The following is a 23,487-nucleotide window of genomic DNA, read 5'->3' as shown; positions in this document are numbered from 1 at the left end:
ATTTGCAATTAAATTTAAAAAAAAAAAGAAAGGAAGGTTGCAACTCTCCTTTCTTACAATAGGGGGAAAGTAGTCATTGGGAGCAATTCAATTCTCAGTGTACCTGATCCATTGCTTGTTTTATAGAGAGCAGGAGATTTAAAGAACACAGTGGTCATCAAATTGGTACAAGAGCCTAACTCACATACTTAGGATTTTCAACGAAGCCTAGGCCAACCTTTTCAATATGATAGATTTAAATGCATAGCATTGGCTCTGACACTAATTAGATTTAACCCCCAGGTTTTTTTTTTATTAACAGGCATTTAATCCAGCATTAAAAAACCTCCCAGAAGCAGATAATTGATAAATATAAACCAATATCCCTTAAACAAAACATACAGGGCAAAGATTTCTGTCAGTTTGCAGTAACATACAGCATACAGTACACTTACGAGAAGTTAATTCCACACTTGGAGATCAGACGATAAATAACTAGGTCAAACAATGGGATGAAGATAAGAACCAGAAAGGGATTTAGTACCTGTAATGTCATAGTAAAAAGGATTAGCTACAAAAGTTCTACCACCAATGTCATCGGCTTGTGTGCAGTGTCTCTTATATCCACACGTACTTTCAAGTACAATGATCTCACATTTCTCATTCTGTTTACATTCAACACCAAAACTAGGATTCATTCAAACTCAATGAGGCTCCAAGGGAGCAAAACCTCATCCTAGGGTACAGAGCTTGTGATCATCTCAGAAAAGAATTTAAAGATGAATCTAGTTGGATGAGAAGTTTATAGAAGTTTTTGCTTAAAAACCCAAAAAGGCCAGAACACAAAACAGAAAGAGAAACAAAGCACTTCCCAATAGGCTGGGGATGTGGGCACCTAAATTCACCATCTCTTGTGCAAGGTATATTTGTTAAGGCTAGTCCACCTACAAGGTCTATAGGTTTTAATCTCTGTTTATGGTTTTTTTTCATTTCAGCCATCTGAATGTTAGTCATTTGTTAATTGTGCCTTTTATGTTCTCAGAGTTTACAGGTTTGAGATTGCTAAACACCAAGTCTCCTTAATTGGCACAGGTGACATATGTTTCAAAAATCTTCTAGGTGCGTTATTTTAGAAGATATTTATTTATTGCTGAAAATCTCATCATTAGAGATATTTATTTCCTTTTAACAAGGTCTCCTTTAGTCTCCTTTTAGTTTTGCCAGATATTTTTCTTTTTTGGGGGGGTCCGGTCGTGGGGCCTGAACTCTGAACCTGGGTGCTGTCCCTCAGCTCTTCAGCTCAAGGCTGGCACTCTACCACTTGAGCCATAGTGCCACTTCCAGCTTTTTTTCTGCTTATGTGGTGCTGAGGAATCGAACCCAGGGCCTCATGCATGCAAGGCAAGCATTCTACCACTGAGCCACCTTCCCAGCCCTGTCAGATGTTTTTCTTAAGATATTTATCCAAGACATGTTTATCCAGAGCTCCAGAAAATCATTAGTGTAAAAAAACCAACATGATCTGCTCCTATAGCCTAATGAAGAGTGAGAGACTTTAAGTACTTATGAACACAATGTTTATTTTTAGCTTCTTCTGGCTCTATGTCAGCCTCCCTATACTCAAGGCTTGATTTCCTTTGCATAGCACATTGTCTAGCAACAACACACAGGACTTGTTTCTAAGCTTGTTGTTGTTTTTTCTTTTTCTTTTCTGATTTTTGTTCTATTTTTGCCAATCTAAAAATCCCTTCTCTTCCATTGAAAGAAAAAAGGCCCGAAGAAAGGAAGGAGAAAAGAACTCGGGATTTAACAAAGAGCTAAAATAAGATTTGGGAGTCACCAGTAATCGTGACTTTACTGCTCATAGAAGAAACTCTTAAATTTCTTTGGTAATATTTCCATTATAGTACTATTACATAGGAGAAATCTAATATTCAAAATTTACCTGTGAGTTCAAACGCTCTTCCTGTTGTTGGACAGAAGCTATTTATTTAACAGAGGGTTTGAAGAAGAAATGGAAGGCTTAAAGAGAATGTGTTCACATCTAGGTTTGGCCTTCCTTAGCATATAAAGAAAAAAGCACCAGAATATTGTCATATTGAATGCTGTGGGTAGATTTAAGAAATGATAAGAAAAAAATGTATGTCTCCATGTTTATAGAAAAATCTCCTACCTGCATCTGGTCCGGCTGAAGCTCAAAAATACCCTGAAACATTATAATAAATTACATTTAGATCATGGCAGAAGACAAGAAAAGCCTAGATCAACTAGCTTGATAATTATTTATGAAGAACATATAAAAGAAAATTCAGAGCCAGGCGCCAGTGGCTTATACCTATAATCCTAGCTACTCAGGAGGCTGAGATCTGAGGATCTCAGTTCAAAGCCAGCCCAGGCAAGAAACTCCATGAGACTCTTATCTCCAATAAACCACTAGAAAACCAGAAGTGGTGCTGAGGCTCAAGCAATAGAGTACTCGCCTTGAGCTGAAGAGCGCAGGGACAGTGCCCAAGCCCAGAATTCAAGTCCTACGACCAATCCTCCACCCCCCACCCCAAAAAAAAAGACAATTCAACAGGCCTTGGGATTAGGGTATCTGTTTTGCTTTAAAGGCATGTGGACTTGGACTGGGAATGGCTGCTAACTATGTTTGCTGAAAACAGACTTGAGAGAAAATACTCTTTTGTATATACAGGTTGAGCATCATTTATTCAAAATACTTGAGACTTGGGAATATTTGGATATGTATAATGAGATATCTTGAGGATGAAACCTAAATCTCAATATGAAATTTGTTTATTAATTCATAAGTAATGTGTATGCTATATATGTAATATAAGATTTCCAATAATTTTATGCAAGAAACAAGGTTTTATGTTGTGGATTCCTCCACTTGTAATACTACGTCAATGACCCTCAAAGTTTAAATTTTGGAATGATGAGGATTATAAATTCTCAGATAAGGGATGATTAACCTATACTACACTTTTCTTGAGAGAGAATGGCTTGGTGTATTTCTATTAATCTCAGTAACTATAGTGATAGGTGGTAATAATGGAGGGGTAAGTCATCATGGTTGGAAGCACTAAAACATAGTGCTTCCAAAGCTTCTTTCCAAAGGTCAACAAAAGGACCACCATGGTAAGTTCTGAACAATCAGAGGCAAAAAAAAATGTTAAATTTGGCAAGCTCCAAATACACTGGTTAATATGACCTTGGTGTCATTCTACACTGTCTTCTTCAAAACCATAATATAATAATCTAGGAAGCAGAACAATTAAGAGCAGAGAGTGGAGTAAAGACTGGAATGAACTAAAAGAAATGAACATCGGAAAAAGAAAAGAGAGTATTTATGATCTTCTCATTCCTCCATATATAAAATGAATCCACATATAAAATATTCCAGTTCCCATAAGTCCCCTGCTTGCCAGATGGAATGAATTATGAAGCAGCATCTTGTGGAATGGGCTTAGATAGAAGATCACCACTCAGGGCTGTCTCTTATCACTTCATTTGCTATCCTCTCAGTCGATCCTTGAGTACACTTAAACATTTCCCATTTACTTATATTCCTGATTTCTGAAGACAAGATACCATTTTTCATTTCTAGCTTTGTTATCTAGCTATCTTTTATGTTTTCAGATTCCACGTACCTCTCTAATAATCTTACCTCCATTTTAGTGGGAAATATCATTAAATAATGAATATTTCTCTCTTTTCTTATTTCTTTTTCTTTCTTTTTTCTTTTTCTTTTTTTTTTTTTATTTGCATGTCCTGGGGTTTGGACTCTGGGCCTGGGTGCTGACCCTGAGCTTTTATGTTCAAAGGTAGTGATCTAGCACTTAAGCCACAGCTCCACTTCCATGATTTTTTGGATTTTTGTTGTTGTTGTAGTTTAGTGGAGATAGTCTCACAGAGTTTCCTGCCCAGCTTATTCAAACTGCAATCCTCATATCGCAGCTTCCTGGGTAGCTAGGATTACAGATGTTAGCCACTGGTGCCCAGCAGAAATGAATTTTTTTCTCAATATGGATGAGGAAGAACATTGTAGACTTCTCTGGAAAAGCTCTTCTACTCACCAAATTCCCATTCATCTTGGTGGCTTGCAGCGTCCATCGTGAGCCCTAGGGTGAACAATAGAGGTTAGTATGAAAAAAATCCCTTCCCTATGAGAATAAAATGGCTAAGAAAAGGGTAGATTTCCAAAGAACTAGTCTTACCTGTTGATCCAAAAGAGCCCAGAACATGGGCAATGGGATATAAAGAAACAGGACTCTAGTTAGAGCCTTCACATCCATAATGAGCTGCTTCTGCAGGGAAGAAGAATGAGAAGAGAGAACTTGCAGAAGGTCCAAACATACTTTTCTTTCTTACAATAAAAGTGGCCCAAACCAGTAAAAATAGAAGAGGACAAATGCAGCTGGAGATCAGTTTTAAAGACTCCATAGAGCTATGAGATGTTTCTGCAGTTTCACTCACTGGATATTTCTCAGCTGCCCAGTCCAGCCAGTGCTGTCGCTTCGGAACGTCCCCAGAGCGGTTATTGAAGCGGTTGGAAATAGCAAACTAGTGCAGAACATACACATTAGAGAGACAGAGAAAGAGAGAGAGAGAGAGAGAGAGAGAGAGAGAGAGAGAGAGAGAACATCTCATTATTTTTAATGCATTATCCCTTCCCTCAAACACATACACTTTTAAGAGTTACTCTTAGATCTCATTAGACATTGAATTTCAGAATATTTAAGATATAATTTTATCTTTCCTTATGTGCTGTTAACATCATATGTGGTGCACTCAGAAGGGTTTATTTGGTGTCAATTTTTGAAAATGGTTACATGATTTTTCTACTTAATGATAAAGTAGAAGCACCGAGAATGATCATTGAATCTCAGCTTGTCAAAAGACATTCAAGTTGAACAGAAATCACTAATAAAAATATATGCCCAGCTGGGCAATGGTGGCTCACACCTGTAATCCTAGCTACTCAGGAAGTTGGGATGTGAGGACTGTGGTTCAAAGCCAGCCCGAGCAGGAAAGACTGTGAGACTCTTATCTACAATTAACCACCAAAAAACTGAAAGAGGAGTTGTGGCTTAAGTGGTAAAGCACTAGCCTTGAGCACAAAAATTCAGAGACAGCACTCAGACCCTGAGTGCTTGGTACTCAGGCTTGGTACTATGTAAATATATATGTATATATGTCTGCTCATGTTTGAAGACCCATATGCTCAGCACATTATCTGTTTTCTGTTTATTGAAAAAGTAGGTAAATAATTCAAAGACTTACCCAGATACATTTGATAACTTGACCCACTATATTTCCTTCTGGAGGTGGTTTTCTATACATCTTGCTTCCCATTGCAAACACAGCTGTAATCAACACAAAAACAGTGCTCTGAGTTCTAATTCATTCAATATGTCAGTGCTAAAGCCAGACTGCTGATCTATATGAGTGACTAATAAATCTCATAAAGAGGGTACTGACTTCATAGGAGTGAAGAGAAGATAAAATGAGTATTTTTAATACATGAAGAAATAGAAGATAAAAGAAATTAACATTACCTTACTCACGTAACTGTAACCCCTCTGTACAGTATATTTACAATAAAAAATATTAAAAAAGAAATTAAGCAACTTTTACAAGAGTACATGGTAGAAATTGCCTTAACTTCTTGGCCACCTGGTGTTCTATTACTTGAGCCACGCTTTTTGCTGATTATTTTGGAGATCGAGTCTCACACACTTTTCTACCCAGGCTGGCTTTAAACTATGATCCCCTAGATCTCAACTTCCTGAACAGCTAGGATTACAGGCTTGAGTCAAGTTTTAACTGCTACCCACATACCACATACTCATGGTTCAAGATCTGTATCTATAGGTCAAACACTTCCTGTAAAGTCAACCATCAAACTAAGATCTGAGGGTTATGATTCAAAGCCAGATGGGAGAAAGTCTGTGAGACTCCATCTCCAATTGACCAGCAAAAAGCAGAGTTGGAGGCATACCATCCATCAACAAGAATCCAAGTCAGTGCCCAACGCTCTTAGTTCAAGCCCAGGTACTATTACACACACACACACACAAATTCACTCCAATTACCCTATGATACCAATACTGTCTGTGGTATTTGGCCCTTTTTCTCTGTTGGAAAGTGAATAAATTTGTATCATCTTGCTTACACTCTAACTCTGAATTATTTAATATTTCATACATTGGCCTAATCCACCAGATTTAATATTTTCTTTGAGCCCTCAATCAGTTATTTCCAAATAACTATTTGGTAACTACAATTAGATATTCCAAAAACAACTGTAATGCAACAGATCCAAAACAAATATCTCAACGTTGCTCCAACTCTGTTCCCCCAAATTGAGTTAATGATCCCAGTGCAAACCTAATTGTTCAAATTAGAATCCTGCATTCACTGTTAACTTATATTCTTCCTCAATGCACATATTTAAGTATTCCAAAGCTTGTTAATTGTACCTGAGCCAAGAATACATGAGCAGAATGAGGTACTCACCTAGAGCACAAAATTGAAGCGTATGCCAAAAATGTAGTTATCAAGATAAATATTATCTTTGACTCACCCTAAACCCAATCCTTTATCCACACTGAAGAGGCATCATGGAAAAACAAAAATGGAACAACTATTTCTCCATTTGAAACTTTTTGTAACTTTCTCTACTGTCCTCACAATAAAGTCTTAAATTACAATTCATTATCTGATTTCTGAATTACAGTTCATTGTCATTTCTAATAAAGTATCTTCTTCATCTTTCTCATTTATACACCAGGTAATCTGAATTCTTTGAGGCATTTGAACAAATCATATAATCTCTCACCTTGTCTTACAGATAATGGCTTAAATTACAATGCATTATCTAATTTCTGACTGTGTCTCTTCTTATTTTTCTCATTTATACCCCAGGTAAGCTGAACTCCTTTAAAGTTTTGAACACATCATAAAATCTCTCACTATGTCTCACAGACATCTTGTCTTCTCTGGACATCACTCACAGTTCCTTCTTTGAGCAACTGTTTTCCATCGCTTGAAGTCTCATCTTAATAGTAGTTTTTGTAGGCAAATCTTTATTACCGTCAAAATCTTCATCAGACATCTCTTCTAGGGTCCCCATAGCTCTCTTTTTTCTTTCTGTTATGGCATTGACCTTACTATATTCTAACTTCCTGTTTTTTAATTGTTATTATAAAGGAGAGATACACAAGAGTTACAGTTATATAAGTCAGGTAAAGAGTATTTTTTTGGACAATATAACTTCTTTTTTGAAAAAAAAAATGTTATTTAAAAGCATGAACCACCACCCAAACCACTGGTTACCCTAATATCTAGCACAAAACTGATCACATAACTTGTTTGTTTGTTTGTAGGTCGTGGGGCTGAACTCTGGGCCTGGGCACTGTCCCTCAGCTCTTCAGCTCAAGGCTAGTGCTCTACCACTTGAGCCACAGCACCACTTCTAGCTTTTTCTGCTTATGTGTTGCTGAGGAATGGACTCAGGGCTCATGCATGCAAGGCAAACACTCTACCACTGAGCCACCTTCCCAGCCCCACATATAACATGTTTTACTGCAACTCCAGAAATTTAGCAGCTGACTTACAATGATAGCATTTATTTAACATTTCATAATTTATAACATTTTACTTGCTGCTCTCTTTTAAGCTTCATAACAACTTTGATATGTAAATATTATTATTGTGCAATGAGCCACAGAAGCAAACATAGCACTAATCAGTAGAAAATCAAGAAAACACTTGGGAAAGTATCTGGCATTAAAGAGAGAGGGAAGTAAAGAATATATTGTTATAGCTTTTTTGGAAATATTTCCTTAGAATTGGATACTCTGAATATTACTATCAGTCCTTACTCCTCCCAGCAGAAAATAATCAGACTAAACATTAAGAGTTTGGGCTCCTTTTCCTCTATTGAGCTCTTTATATGTTTGGACTGGATATGTTCCAGTGGAGAGGGGAGTGTCACCCTGAGGTTCAGAGGGAGAACAGGTTTCCAGGCCAATGATTAGAAACAATCACACCCGAGTTTTCCCTTAGGGAACATGCCTAAACTGGGCAGCTCACACATTCCCCTTCTCTTCCTGGATAGGATCTCAGTTGTAAAGACTATGGCACTTGATCTAAATTACATTCTTTTCCAACTACTTATCCAGCTTTTCTATTGCTTCTCTTATTTTATCTCAAGGGCAAACTCCTTGGAAGAGTGTTGAGCAGGGGGAAAAATAGCTAAACTTAAAATCTGTTTTTAAAGGCAGAGAATTGAAAATGTCTTCTAATTACCAAAAAAAGTATCATGTGATATATAGTTTGAGACAGAGGATGAAATATGGCTTCTCCTTCCTTATATAGTTTGTAAAGGACAGTGGATCTCAACTTAACTATACATTAGAATCACCTGAGATACTTAAAAAAGTATAGCTGCCCAGACACCTGAACTCCTGGTTGATCTTCCATGTGTGGCACAGAGATCAGTCACACTCAATAGGGTGTAGTGTGAGAATAGAGTTGGATAGTAGTAAAAAGTGCCTACAGTAAAATTTCCACGTGGCAGGTATCAGTGATCGTTAGTTTCCTTTGCACACTATACTTACCAAGGGCTATTACCATGAGTAATCCTGGAACTCCAAAAGCCAATGCATAGCAGTCTTCCCCAAAACACTGCACATCACCTGAAGAAAATAGGGGGGGAAAAGAACAACTCTGCAACTATAAGCTTAGATTCTTGATAAAAACATAGCCACTGTCTTTCTTCTCATCACTAGTCCCTAACCCTTACTTCTGTCTAGAAAAAAAAAGTCAAGACTGAAAAAGAAATTCTCACATATTGTCAAACCCTTATCAAAGGAAAAGATGGACCGTAGGGATTTTTAATACAATTTTGGATAGCTAGAGTAAGCTTTCTACACACAAACAAGGATCCTAACCTCTTAGCATAGGTGTGATAAAAGTAGAAATCAAACTCCCTGCATTGATGGACAGGTAGAAGACTGAGAAGTATCTAGTCCGTTCCTCCGCCTGAAACAAACAAGATAAATATCCTCAGTACAATGTGCCTCCATGTTCCATCCCACTTCATCCCACACCAAGAGATAGATTCAGATACTGGCTTCGTGGTATCTGAATATCATATTAGCTATTTCATAAACATGGAGGGCTGACCCCAAATATTTATTTATTTATGAAACAGCAATACAAGCAGATTTAACCTTCTTTTACACCTTTTCCTGGTAAAATCGATCATTTTCTCCTCAATGCCATTCTTATGGCTTATACATACCTCTTCTAATGCATTAAATGTTTGTTTCTTTAAATGGGTTGCAACTTCCTTTAGGGCAGGAGTTTTACTCCTTTCTGTAATCCTTAATGCTTAGTACAGCATCTGATATATACTAGAAACTCAATACTAGAAACTCAATACATGTTTATTGACTGTATTAGCTAAATAAATGACTGCTTGGACCAGACTGCTTAGGACCAGAACATAAGACAGTGCAGCAAGCTGTTGGTCAAGCAGGGGTTCAAATAGTGCTTAAGGGAGACTGCCTGAGAGTATAAAAGGACTGCAGTAGGCGTAGAAGTACATGACATGAGCTTGGAGGTAGGCTCATCCTGTCAATTGAAGTAAGCAAACTACTAAATAAAACAACTTCCAAGTAAAATTGCTGATAAGTGACTCGTTATGTGTTCCTCTGCTTCATTCTAATACCTCAGACCTTTTCCAGATACAGTAGAACAAAAATTTCCTCCTTCCCCATGTTCAATTTATGGAATATTTTTCTTCCTTTTCGGGTTCCCATTTAAACTCACTCCATTCATCTAATTCACGGAATTCATCATACATAGAATCCCCTTCCCAAAGGTAGGTCATTTCACCAAAGTCAGCAAGCCATGATAATTTGTGAGCCCTCGTCTGAATGGGAAGAGGAAGGGGAGGGGAGGAGACAGTCATAATTAGATAGGCAGAGAAGATGGAGGAGGAAAGAAGGGGAGAGAGACAGAAATACAGAAAGACATGGAGAAAGGGTGAGGAAGAAAGAAAATATGATAATTATAGAAGAAGAAATAGATACATTAGGAAGACAGAAAACAGAATGAGAGGAAGGCAGAAGGGTGGCTAATGTAACAACAGACTGTTCCTTATTTCTACCTTCCTCATCCTGTTTTATTTTCCCATCAGCAGTGAAAAGTAATTAGGAAAGGAGGGAAGGAGCAGCCAAGGAAATCTGAGTAAAAACTCACTTGCTTGTAAAAACTTGCTTCATGCTTCATTCCAACTGGACATTTTCTCCTTTTATAAAATCTCAAAACTAGATATACTTAAATCATCTACATTACTTGATACCTCCCAGTCCCAAAGTGCTCACTACAGGATCATATTAAATATCTCCAAGTAAGCTTACTACTTCCAACTCCAAATCTTAAGTTTTGGACCAGGGATTTAGGCTTCTACCAAATAAACAACTTACTTCCTAAAGCTTTCACTTACTGGTATCAGGTTTAAACACTGACATACTGGCACTATCTATAACCAAATACTCTATTATACAACATTCTCCTTGATTTTTATCTTGAGAAGACGAAATATCCTCATTTAAAAAATCTTTGCTCACCAGTCATGTCCATCTACTGCCCTGGTTACTTTCCTTTGAGTACAATTCAGTATTTCTGTTACTATTAACTGAGACCAAATCCTGAGATATAATCTGATCAGTATATTACTTCAATGGCTGCCTGTTTAGTACCCATCTTTGATGCTGGCTCTACATTCTTGGAAATTCAGAAATAATAACATTCTTACATGTTTTTCTTCAAACTGGTCTCCACCAAAAGCTGCAACACAAGGTTTGATACCTCCTGTCCCCAGAGCTATTAGACTCAGGCCGACCAATGACAGAATTCTGAAACAGAGAGATGAGGATGCTAACTATGCTGATATTAACACAGATGTAGAGATGGAATATAGAAATGCAATGGGAGAAATATATACAAGAGCAATTGTTCCCTTCTTGTAAAAATATATGCAAGAGCAATTCTACCCTGTGGGCATTTGTCATTCCCTTCCACTCTAGTATTCATGGAAACTAATCACCTTGGAGCCTGTGCTAGAAAGTATACGTTGTGCCTGGTAGTTCCATTATCCCCTTAAATGTAACAGATGAAAGCAGATACTGAAGGGACTCCAAAGCTAACATACTGTTTTCAATCTTATTTTAATTAAGGGAACATTTCTATTGAAGACTCTTATGGTCTCTAATCTCATATACCCTTCCTAACCACAAAATACAATGTTAAGACTCATCATAATCAATGGAAATGAAATTCCTAACTAATAGAATAAGTACATGTATAGGTACATTATAACATAAATACAGATGGCCTGCTTCTTGAATAGCTATAATCCTATTAACTGAACTAAAGGCATAAAAATCTGTCAACTGTCTCTGACCCCATAAAATCAATATTTTGAGAAGGACAGGGACATATAATATATGTCTATATATGACATATATATAGATATATATGTCATATATAGACATATATATAGCACATCCAATGGGAATATACAAAAACTACACACAAATGGATATCCCAATACTTTGGCAATATAAGCAAATATATTTTTTAAATCCCTGATGGATTATAGCTGCATAAATATGTGAGGGAATGTGGAGCATGTGAAGGTTTGCCTTGTTTACATGTTTATAAAGAGGATATTGACTAGGTATTCTACCATTCCTCACATGCTTATTTAATGAAAATAATGGAACATCTCTGGTAATAAAGTAATCTGTAATGAATTCCTAAGACATACAACTATGGGATTTAAGCAGAGTAGTTCAGTTGATTCCATGGTTTACTCACGTATGTAATGTTTTTCCTCCCAGGATTGGAATGGCACCCAAAGACTTGAACACGTGGCCAAGCACATACACCAATGAAAGATAGATGATTGTCCTGTGGAGAGAGTTAGTCAGCTTATGTATGTCTCAGAGACCTGAGTAATGTAGATTGAGAGTTCATGCTGTTCTTAATAAACAGAGGAGGAAGAGAAGGGAGTGGGGAGTAAAGAATTAACTAAGAAACACAAAGAGAAACAACAGTGACTGGAATAAACAGATTAGGTAAAGGGTGTGCAGTTCTTCATTCTATAGTGTAAACATTTGGAGGTAACAGATATTTCCTTCAAGTGCCCTTCTCATATTTACTCTCACCTCTGCTCCACACATACACAGAGCTCTCCTACTTTTGTACAAGATATAACAAGAACTAAGTGGATTTATAGCAAGAATGACATTTCAAATTAGTAAAACCAGTAGAACAAGATATATATATTTTTTTGACAAGACATTCAAGCTTTTACCAGCAGGTCAGGTTACACAGTGTGGAACAGTACACTGACTGGAATGCTCAAATAATTTAAGTCAAATGTTTTAATGATGCAATTAAGGAGTTCAGATACATTATTTCAATATATTAATTTTTTTGAAGTCATGTTCAGGCAAGGTGCTGTTAAAAAACCCCACAATCAGCATTGTCCTCAAATGTAAATTATCAAAAGTTACACAAGGTAATTTTGACATTGCAGTTTTAAATAAAATGTTTGCTTCCCAAAGTAAATTACTATTAGAGGCCTCAAACTTCTAAACTAAATTATATGACACAAATGCACAAAATTAAATTGGCAACGTTAAAGAAAGGTCACATGAATATCTTGTGATATGTAGTGTTTGAGATTGAACAGTTTTGTTTTGGCCATCATAGAACAAAAACTGCCCACAAAACCAATTCTGAATCAATTAGATTAACAAAGCTTTCAGATTCCCATATGAAGCTTTCTGGTACACAGTGATGGCAGAAAGACCTTGGCTCTGGTTTGAGCCCACCCCATTCTGTACTGGGGAGAAACAATCAGTCATTGTGTGAAGTGTCACATATGAAGGTTACCTATGCTGTTTCAAAACAATAATCAGGATTAATTAGAAGCAAGGTGATTATACCTCATTGGTAAAAGGCTTCAGATGCTTTGATCTCATAGCTTTGCCTATTAGAACAAGTTATTTTAACTTGAGCCGATTTCCTTTTCTTTTCTTTTTTTTTTTTGGTCAGTCGTGGGGCTTGAACTCTGGACCTGGGCACTGTCCATGCACTCTTCAGCTCAAGTGGTTTATTGGAGGCAAGAGTCTCATGGAGTTTCCTGCCTGGGCTGGCTTTGAACCGTGATCCGCAGATCTCAGCCTCCTGAGTAGCTAGGATTACAGGCATGAGCCGCCAGCGCCCAGCATACCTTGAATTCTTGATTGCGTTCCCCCCTAGTTCTCCTTTGCTCTACAAAGCACAAGGGATCAATGACCAATGCCAAGTAAACAGGTAGGGCTAAGAAAAAGGACTTCCTCTGTAAAGAAGTACTAGGATATGTAAAGAGGCAAAGGCTTCTAGGTTTAGCCTGGGTAATTTGGGCCTGTGGGTTGTACTGCCCACCACAGTTTCTTCATGTACAAGTAGTGTAAGAAAAGACCAGGAACTTAGACTGTCCAGAGATGTAAAATCAGGTAATTGATAGAAACTTCCTGTTGAGCTTTCTCCAGTGAAGTTACTTGAGTGACAAATAGGAAGTAAAAGACTAAGGAATTCCAACATGAAACATATATAAAGATATGATCTTTACTGACATACAGCAGATTACCACATATTCTCCTTATGTGTAATGTGTATTAACAAACACATCAGGATTCTCTTAACCTATATGTAGAATGTTAATGTAACACACCTTGGGAAGTATAGCGTGTGTGCATATGTATGTATGTATGTATATGTGTATATGATTTTATAGCGTTTTACGCTAATGTGAACTATAAAAATGGAGTGAAGTTACCTTAAGGGTTGGGGAGAGCAGAAATCTCAGGTTGTGGATTCTTTATTGTGAATGTCTACTCTTCCCAGATTGGCTTTTTAAGAAAGGAACCTTTAAGAGTTTGGGATAAGAATTCAATGACTAATCTAGGAATAATTGCTATCAGAAGAATGGGCAAGCTTTCCCAAAAGGCTTTCTATCATCTTCTAAGGAGAAGTTCTGTTTGTTAGAATGAAAAGAACAAATAGAAATAAAAAGAGTAAAAAAGGCTATCTATCTTGAACTCTAAAGTATCAGAGATAAATAATAAACTAGAGATAAATAATAAACTAGAGATAAATAAATAAACTAGATTATCAGAGAGAAATAAACAGAAGGAACCCGACCTGGAAAGACAGAGTCTGATGTAGAAATATAAAATTTATATTCAATTGTTGGACTGAATGAATAACAGAAGCATAAAGGGTTTAAGAAGAAAATAGGAACTTCTTGATGAGCAACAAAGGGAATAGTGTAGCTAATGAGGATATAATAGAGGAACCTAATAACAGGAACTTAACAGGAGGGGAAAGAAGTCAGAGGGATTTGAAAACCTTGACTTTGAAATAGAATCATGGTCACTGGAATCCCATGGGAATCCCGTCCTCAGGACTCAAACTGTTTTAGGTAGAACAACAATCTCTCAACTGAACAGTTCAGGAAACTGAAATCCAGAGAGGTCATATGACATCTGTGTGTGTGTGTGTGCACGTGTGTGTTCACACACGTATACACACACACACACACACATACTGGAACTTCAGAGAGATCACATGACATTTGTTTTTGAACTCAAGGCCTAGAGTTCTCTCTTGGCTTTTTCTACTCAAGACTGGCACTCTGTCACTTGATCCACACCTTCACTTCTAGCTTTTTGCTGATTAATTGAAGATAGGAGTCTCTTGGATTTATCTGCCAGGACTGTTTTTAAGATTTCAGCCTCTTGAGTAGCTACTATAATGGGTATGAACCACAGGTGCCAGCATGACATTTCTTTTCTTTTTTCTTTTTTGGCATGACATTCTTCAAGTGATCATTTAATTAGGGTTGGATTAAGGCTAGAATTCCTTTTTTTTTTTTAAGACAGAGTTGTGACCCTCCTGTTTCAATCTCCATAGTGCTAGGATTACAGGGGTGCATTATCACTGTAATCCAGAAGTTCCCTGCTGAACCTTCTATTTCAACCACAAACAAGTAAATCTAAATAGACATAAAAGTTACAAATTTTAGTTCACCATGATAAACTTAAACGCCACAGACATTTTTATCAAGAGCTTAGGATCTGAGGAGTACATACAAATCCAAGATCAGTACATGCAGTGATGTCAGAGAAGGAGACTAGACATGAAAGAAAAAGGGTTGGCTCTGACCACACAAGAGGAGACACATGGCAAGAACACCAAATGCATAATAAGCACCTTCAAGAGAGTGATTCTACATGATGGCCAAAGTCAAGAGCCTAGACTAATAGATAGGTATGGATCACAGACTTTCAAAACAAGGAACTATGACTAAGAATGTTTTTTCTCTTAAAAACAACTTGTCACTAAAATAGCATTCTAATATGTAGTTCACCTCTCAGTAAAGGTTTACAAAAATCACAGCAAGCCAATATTTATGTTAACAATTTCTGTTTTCCATTATGTATTGATTAGCTAATCTTTCCTATGTATAGTCCTATGTGTATGAAGGAAGTCTCATTCTCCCCAGTGTAATAATTTCCTTATCCAAGAGTCAGAGATTCCAGGTGTCCATTTCCTCTTAGCATAGCTTTTGTTCTGGGATAGTAAATAAAGAAAGAGCTTTTAGCAAATCCTTATGCATATATACTTTATGACTCACCATACCACAAAACAAAATACAAGAGAGATACCTGCACACCCATGTTGATTGCAGCTCTGTTGTAATAGCTACATTGCTGAGGTGCTGGACAACAAATGAGCGAATTTACATACATGCATGCATACATGCATAATATCATGTACTATGGAGTATTACTCAGCCATAAAGGAAAACTAAATTATGCCATTTGTAGGAGAACAGATGGAACTGGAGATCATCATTTTGAGTAAGATAAGCCAAGTCCACTAGCCAAATATCACATGTTCTCATTCATTGTAGAACCTAGACCTAAAATGCTGCGGCTGCTGTTGCTACTGATGGGACATGAATGCGAAAAGAGGACTATCTGGGGGCATCAGTGGAAGGGGTAGAGAGAAAGGAAGAGGGTTGAAGGGTGAAGAGGACCAAAGTATGACACACACATATGTACTTTATTCTCCAACTGAATAAATGGTGTAGAATATACTTTTTACTCTCACACAGTGCCGATACCTATCCAGATGAGCTTGGTGACTACCCTTACCTATGTAGCAAACAATAGTGAATCAAGGTGATGGACCTAGTCACCCACTCATCATTTTTCTCTCAAGTCAAGAAACTGTGTAGTACTATATATTATCTATGTAGGGCTCCTTAAAACACTTTCAGAACTCTGTGTGTGTGTACACACATGTGAGTGCTAATTCAGAAAAATCTATGGATAACAAATCCACAGAATGGATATCATAGACCCTATGAATATGATGTTATAGAAGATACCTTTTATATAATATGGGTCTCTTGGTGCTATTTTCAGGAATTGAAAAGTTATTGAAATTCATTAACTATTAATCTAGTTTATGAAAACATTTTTGAGATGTGTGTGTGTGTGTGTGTGTGAGTACAGAGGCTTGAAATTAGGGCCTTATACTCTTGCTTGGATTTTTCTACTCAAGGCTGATGTTCTAACACTTACGCCACACCTCTACTTCCTGCTTTTTGCTGGCTAATTGGAGAGAGAATCTATTGGCTTTTTTTTAACCCTAGTTAGCTTCAAATCCTGATCTAAGCCTCCTGAGTAGCTAGGATTATAGGAATGGGCTATCAGCACCCAGGGCTTGCCTGCCTTCCCTTCTTCCTTCTTTCCCTCCTTCCTTCCTTCCTTCCTTCCTTCTCTCTCTTCTCTTTCTTTCTTTTTTTGAGTTTCTTTTTTAAATTTTATTTTATTGTAAAGATGCTGTACAGAGGGGTTACAGTTACATGAGTAAGGCAATGAGTATATTTCTTGTCTAGCATTGTTACTCCTCCTTTGTTGTTTTCCCACTATCCCTTCCCTCACACACTTCTTTTTTTTCTTTTGGTAGTGGTAATGGGGCTTGAATTCAGGACCTCAGACTTTCTTGGTGACTTGATTGCTCACAGCTGGTGCTCTACCACTTAAGGTATATCTCTATCCCAGCTTTGTTATTTTTTTTTTCTGTGAGATGGTATCTCTTGGACTTTCCTGGCCAGCCTAGCTTTAAACTATGATCCTCTAGATCTTAGCCTCCTGAGTAGCTAGGATTACAGGCATAAGCTACCAGCACATGTATTCATTAGATACTTAAGAATGAAATTACAGGGCTGGGAAGGTGCTCAGTGGTAGAGCGCTTGCCTTGAATGCATGAGGCCCTGGGTTTGATTCCTCAGCACCACGTACGCAGAAAAAAAAAAGCCGGAAGTAGTGCTGTGGCTCAAGTGGTAGAGTGCTAGCCTTGAGCTGACGAGCTGAGGGACAGCGCCCACGCCCAGAGTTCAGGCCCCACGACCGGACCCCCCCCCCCCAATAAAAAAAAGAATGAAATTACATATGTTAAGAAGATAAGCAGCGAATGTAAAATCAGAAAGGAAGAACTCAGGGAAAAAATACTAAAGGAATATGGATGACTAATTCTAGAGAAAACACAGAGAGGATTAAATGAGCACATTAAGATCTTTAGATGTATGTATTTTACTCTAAAGATGCTGGTAACATCTTTAATATCACCGCCAAAGATTTAGTCTAAACTACAGAATAGAAGAGTAAAAGTATAAAAAACCCTATGACTAGAAAAATGTGAAAACATTGGAAAACTAACCATGTAAAGAAATATTTCCTGTGTTGCCAGTCTTAGATTTTCATTTTTCACATATGCCTTAGTATGTTCCTGCTTACTAACTAACAAGAGGTTAGAGGCAATAGCTTTCTACACAATGACTCTGTGAGGCATCTGAGGAAGTGACCTCCCATTGTCCTTACTTGAATTTTCCCAACCATGAGTCGGCAATGGCTGCTCCAAGGATAGGAGTAAAATAGCAGAGGCTGCTGAAGGCATGGTATACGGATGTGGAGGTATCTTCATTCCAATGCAGGAAATACAGGAAATACAGGGTCAGCACAGCTATGATTTAAAAAAAATGAATGAATGGATGAACACCAGGAGACAAAACAAGATGAATGCAATCAAGTGAATTATGGAGAAATATATTTAATTTCTGGTCTTTGAAGGAGAACTTGCCCTACAGCACTTCTCTCAGGAAAGTAAGGGCCTATGGGAAATATGGGAGTAGATGGGCCATGCTAACAATCAAGTTCAATACTCCAGCCTTCAGTCTATTGCAGCTTGGCATCATGACCAACAATGAAGACTCCATGGTGCTTCCAGTACCCATTTCCTTCCTTCTCAGCAACACTCTAGGACAGGGATCTGAGGAACAGATGTGAAGAACCCAGCTTGTGTAATGAGAGTTTTCCCACTCACATCCTCACACACTGTGTTCTGTTTCAGCCAGGCCTTTCTGATCTTGATCAGCAGGAGTTATCAAGTGAAGTCCTATTATAGATTTACTGTCTCAACCAATGGAAAAGAACAATTTTCACCCAGGCAGGAAGAATAGATAAGGAAAATATATAACATCCAAGGAGACCAGACTACCACAAATGTGGGATAGGAGGGAAAAGAGAAGACACGAGGACACAAAGTTACCTTTCATGCCATAATAGGAAAAGCGTTCACAGAATTCATTCACCACAATGAAGGCGATGCTCACTGGGTAGCTGGAACCACAGATTTTCTATGCAACAAAAAAGGTAGTGATTTGAGCATGAGCTCTTTTGTTGTTACAAGCACTGAGAAGCTCCCTCACATTGAAAAGTTCATTTAATTAATTAATTTTTGTCATGGGGGGGGGTCCTCATTATGTCGCCCAGCTTCTAATTCTTCATTCACCTGCTTCAGCTCCCAAGCAGCTGGGGTTCCAGGCACATACCACCGTACTCAGCTTATTTGTTTGTTTTAAATATTCAATGCCTTGTACTTGCTAGGCAGATGTTCTACCATTTTTTGGCCACTCTGGCCTCTTTAGGGTCTCTCTCTCTTCTCCTTGTCCTATCCCTCTCCCCCACCCCCAATCTGATCTGGTATGGGACTTCAGTCCTTTCAATGTCTGCCTCTTGAATAGCAAGGATTCCAGACATGTACCACAAAGCTCCGCTAAAACTCGTTTATTTAAAATCTTCATAGGACAATAATAAGAAACTACAGTATCTAATTCTTTGAAACAGCTACTGTCACACTATAAAAAGGGCTTAAGTTGCTGATCTAGGAGTAAAAGAAGCTACTCTGAGTATTAGCATGTTCTCCATTTCACAGAGAACCGCTCAGACATTCTTTGATCAGGAACAGCTCATTTGCTCACAACTTCTAAACTAAAGCTGGGAGATCTAGGCAAAGAGATAATGGCACTCTGCTTATTAGGGACAGAAGGAAGAGGTGGCTTATGCAACAATTAGAGATATTTAGGCAATTACAGTAGATTCGAAGTCAGTATCCTGTTTAGTTCCACAGTAGGTTCTGAGACCTCTTGTCCCCACCTAGCCTATTCATCATGCTGGAGGCAATTCCAACAACATTCCTGATCAGAGGCTGTTGGAGCAGGCACCGAGCTCAACATGGAGGCAGAAATTCCTAAAGGTAGGCTGATTGAAGACTTGGACTTTGGGTAGAGGATTCTGAAATCCTATAAAATTAGATGCCTATTTTTCCCAGCCCAAAGACTTTATCATATATTCATGATAATCCTGGATATGAGAAGAACTATACTATTTCCTGTACTACATGAGTCATGAAATAAGGAATGTCACATTTTATTTCAAATCTCTGTCCATTACAATGTTGCAACTAACATGGGAGGGAGGTAGAGGTCACCTGTCCTTAAGGCAGTTAGATCTCCCCCACCCCACAGTCCTGGGACTTGAACTCAGGGCCTGGGCACTGTCCCCAAGCTTCTTTTGCTCAAGGCTAGCCCTCTACCACTTGAGCCACAGTGCCCCTTCTGGCTATTTCTGTGTATGTGGTACTGAGAAATTGAACCCAGGGCTTCATGCATGCTAGCAAGCACTCTATCACTAAGCCACATTCCCAGACTGCTGTTAGATCTTATCAGGATATTTATATTGCCTTTTTTTTTTTTTTGTTTGGTGGGTAGCTGGTGTTGTCCTGAGCATTTTTTCTCAAGGTTGTTGCTCTACCACTCTGAGACACAGCACCACTTCTGGTTTTCTGGGGGTTAATTGGAGACTTACCTGCCTTGGCTGGCTTTGAAATGCAATCCTCAGATCTCAGCCTTCTGAGTAGCTGGGATTCTAGGTGTAAGCCACTGGTGCTTGGCTATATTACCTTTATTTCGTAAATATACACAGCTTTGCAAGTATCCTCAAATTCTCTGGGACCAGAAGAGGCATCATTAAATACATTAAATTAAAATGGCCATTCTTTAGTCCCTATAGATATTTTGAAAAACCTCCTAAATACGTGTTAATGTATAATAACAATTTGTCTTAAAAGATGTGATGAACTGTGATCCTTACCTTCCCAGCTTACACAAACCATGGAATCTGGTGTTTAGTTAATATACTGTCCTGAGCTATGTGACACTGCCACTAACGATTAGCCATGTCACTATTTCTGCCTCTATGTCTCAGTTCTGTTATTTCAAAGAAATGAGGACAATAATGCCTCTGGATCTATATGAATAACTTGGAGAATATTGGCAATTACTACTCTAACCTCTTATGGGGTCTTGATAGGAAATCTGAATGATGAATTTGGAAGTGCTTTAATAAGTACACACTGTAGATCATTATTTCTTGTTTCTCGGTCTCATCTCCTACTCTAAATTGGGGACACTTGGTCACAGAGCATGGATCTACTCTAAAACTTCTGTTGGTATCCAAAAAGAAGGCTTCATGCACAGAAGGCGAGTTTTTATAGTGGTAAAGAAGTAACAATCACACACAGTTCTCCAAACAACGAAGGCTTGCCAAGTTTCCCTGGACATTCAAATTTCTTTTATTTCTCCAGGGAAACTGAGAATTTGCAATCAAATGCAGCAAAGTTGGGAGTCCCAACTAAAGACTTCTGATTACCCCTTCTCCTCTGCTGATTCCTCTCCTAAGTAAAAGAAATTTCAATTTAGATTTGGTCCTCAGGTGAATTTTAACTTCAAGAAAGCATAGTTTTATAGCATAATATAGCCCAGTATGAAGTTCCAGAGGCTAAAGAGGAAAGCCAAAAGAACAAGGCTAATTACTATTAGAGGTGACCTGAATTTGACAACTCACCGGAGGTGGCTTCTCTGGAGGGCTGGGAGGTCTAGGTGGTACCTCTTCAGTGCAGACAGGTGAAAAAAGAGTTTGCTTGGATTCATTTTTCTGGAAAGGGTTCATGGCTGGCTCCTTTCTCTCTCCTCAAGCATTTGGCTTCGGTAAGCAGTTAGGACAGCTGCCAGCCCACAGTGAAAAGGGGCTGGGGGGAGGAGGGGTGGCTCCAGCAGCTAGGTTTAACCCTGTAGGTGTCAGTTTCAATAGATGTCTGACTCAGAGTACTGCTGGCTGGAAGCTATAGGAAAAGAAAGGGTTGGTATACTCCTTGCAAAGAACTATTGTGTAAAAGGTATTGCATGGGGGAGTGAAAACACGTGGCAAACATGTATGAGGCCCTGGGAAACACACACACACACACACACACACACACATTTCAGCACAGATTTAAAAACGGGTTTTATTTCAGGATAACAATAGCTGCTATTTATTAGTCACCTATTATGTGCCAGGTTAATATGTACATGATTTACATACATTATGTGTATAAGGTTTACTTTAATTCTTAGTACTCTTCCCAATTTTACAGAAACTAATGTTTCCAAGAGGTTAAGTAATTTATCCAAAGTCGCATGGCCAATAAGTGGAAGATCTGGAATTTTCACTATGCTACCCAGACAGGAAAGTTGGAGATTAGTTATCAGCACTAAACTTGGCCATTATTCTAGTATGGAAATTCTCTTAAGTGGAAAAATAGGAATGTCAGGGAAACCGAAGTGCTCTGAAGTGCTTCACTAAATTGAATTTGAAAGACAAAACATGTTAATTTGGTTCTCAACAACATGAAGTTCAGTTAGAAAAATCCTATACACAGTTTAGAAGGTGGGGCTAAAGAAAAATGAGAGAAAAGAGTCGGTGATGTACATTGGGAATTACTCATTCTTCTTTATTAAAGTTGTTCTTTATTATTTCACCTTTTCACCTCAAACCAAGTATGTTCTTTCATTAAAAAGTAAAATTTAACCCACGCAAAAAGGAGCCATTTACTTTTTAGATACTGCTGCCAACAATATTTTCCTAATTTTCAATGGACAGGCTGGAAAATATTATATTTAGTCCTTATCAGAAGAAGAACAAGAACAAAGATATGACAGTTACGTATATTTCATTCTGAATTATTTTTTTAATTTTTGATTAAAATAAAATATACATAGATTGTACAAATTGTGGTATATAGTTTTTTCTTTTCTGGGTGTTTGTGGGCGTGCTTGAACACACAGTCTTGAGCTCTTGTTTAGTTTTCTCCCATCCAGTGGCTGGCACTCTACCTCTTTACTGACATCTGTAGCCCAGCTTTTTTGCTAGTTTATTGTAGAGTCTCATGGAACGTTCTGCCCGAGATGGCTGTGAAATGCAATCCTCAGATCTCAGCGTTCTGAGGAGTTAGGATTGTCAGCATGAACCACGGATCCCTGGCTCATGGTGACATGTCAATACATGCATATAATGTACTTCGGTTATACTCACTGTCCCCATTCCACTTTCTTATTCCTACGACTGTATTATTTTTGCTAAGTTAAGGAGATAAAAGAAGAGCAGAAGAACATGGTGCCCTACTGTTGTCAGAAAAGAAAGAGGAAAGAATTGTTCAGACTTATAAAAGAAATTCACTTTTGTATGTTCTTCCCCCTATGGTATATTCCCTGTTGTCACTGTACTTGATTTTGGTACCTTGGTACTGTATATACATTTATCTGGATTAGGGAAGGGAAAGGGACAACAGAATGGTGAGACAAAGGACAAATGGGGAACTGATGCACCAGCGATATTCACAAGGAAATATTGTTGCAAATAATCTGTACAACTGGGGGAGATTGAGGGGAGGGAAAGTGGGAGAAAAACGAGGGAAGGGGTAACAAGTTTGACAAGACATGTACTTATTACCTTACTTATGGAACTAACCCCTCTGTACATCACTTTGACAATAAAAAAATTTTAAAAAATTATTCTATCAAGAGGTTAATCTATGACAACTGAAGCACAGATCAGGCAATACCAGAATGGTTTTTTTTCCATTTCAGGATACAAGAGAGAAATCCTATGGCTCTATCCTTTGCAAAATTTATATATTACCTATTTG

The 23,487-nt window shown here is 38.0% G+C and overlaps 1 protein-coding gene across 1 annotated transcript in view; it reads right to left on the bottom strand.

Moving 5' to 3' along the window:
• Slc15a2 (solute carrier family 15 member 2) overlaps positions 1-21,718 on the bottom strand; it is a 31,574-nt gene extending 9,856 nt beyond the window's left edge. Inside the window, exons 1-13 of the mRNA XM_042668240.1 lie at positions 21,369-21,718; positions 18,733-18,820; positions 18,006-18,147; positions 11,878-11,970; positions 10,814-10,913; positions 8,940-9,030; positions 8,607-8,684; positions 5,266-5,348; positions 4,459-4,545; positions 4,200-4,289; positions 4,059-4,103; positions 2,153-2,185; positions 435-523 (exon numbers count right to left, since the gene is read on the bottom strand). Of these exons, the coding sequence (XP_042524174.1) occupies positions 435-523; positions 2,153-2,185; positions 4,059-4,103; positions 4,200-4,289; positions 4,459-4,545; positions 5,266-5,348; positions 8,607-8,684; positions 8,940-9,030; positions 10,814-10,913; positions 11,878-11,970; positions 18,006-18,147; positions 18,733-18,820; positions 21,369-21,473 (1,124 nt within the window). The 5' untranslated portion in view covers positions 21,474-21,718. The remainder of the gene's footprint in view (positions 1-434; positions 524-2,152; positions 2,186-4,058; positions 4,104-4,199; positions 4,290-4,458; positions 4,546-5,265; positions 5,349-8,606; positions 8,685-8,939; positions 9,031-10,813; positions 10,914-11,877; positions 11,971-18,005; positions 18,148-18,732; positions 18,821-21,368) is intronic.
• Between the last annotated feature and the right edge of the window lie 1,769 nt (positions 21,719-23,487).

Source organism: Dipodomys spectabilis, unplaced genomic scaffold (assembly GCF_019054845.1).
Source record: "Dipodomys spectabilis isolate Male_0828 unplaced genomic scaffold, ASM1905484v1 ptg000017l, whole genome shotgun sequence".
In the NCBI taxonomy this organism is placed as follows: Eukaryota; Metazoa; Chordata; class Mammalia; order Rodentia; family Heteromyidae; genus Dipodomys; species Dipodomys spectabilis.
This window is presented reverse-complemented; position numbering and strand designations above follow the sequence as displayed.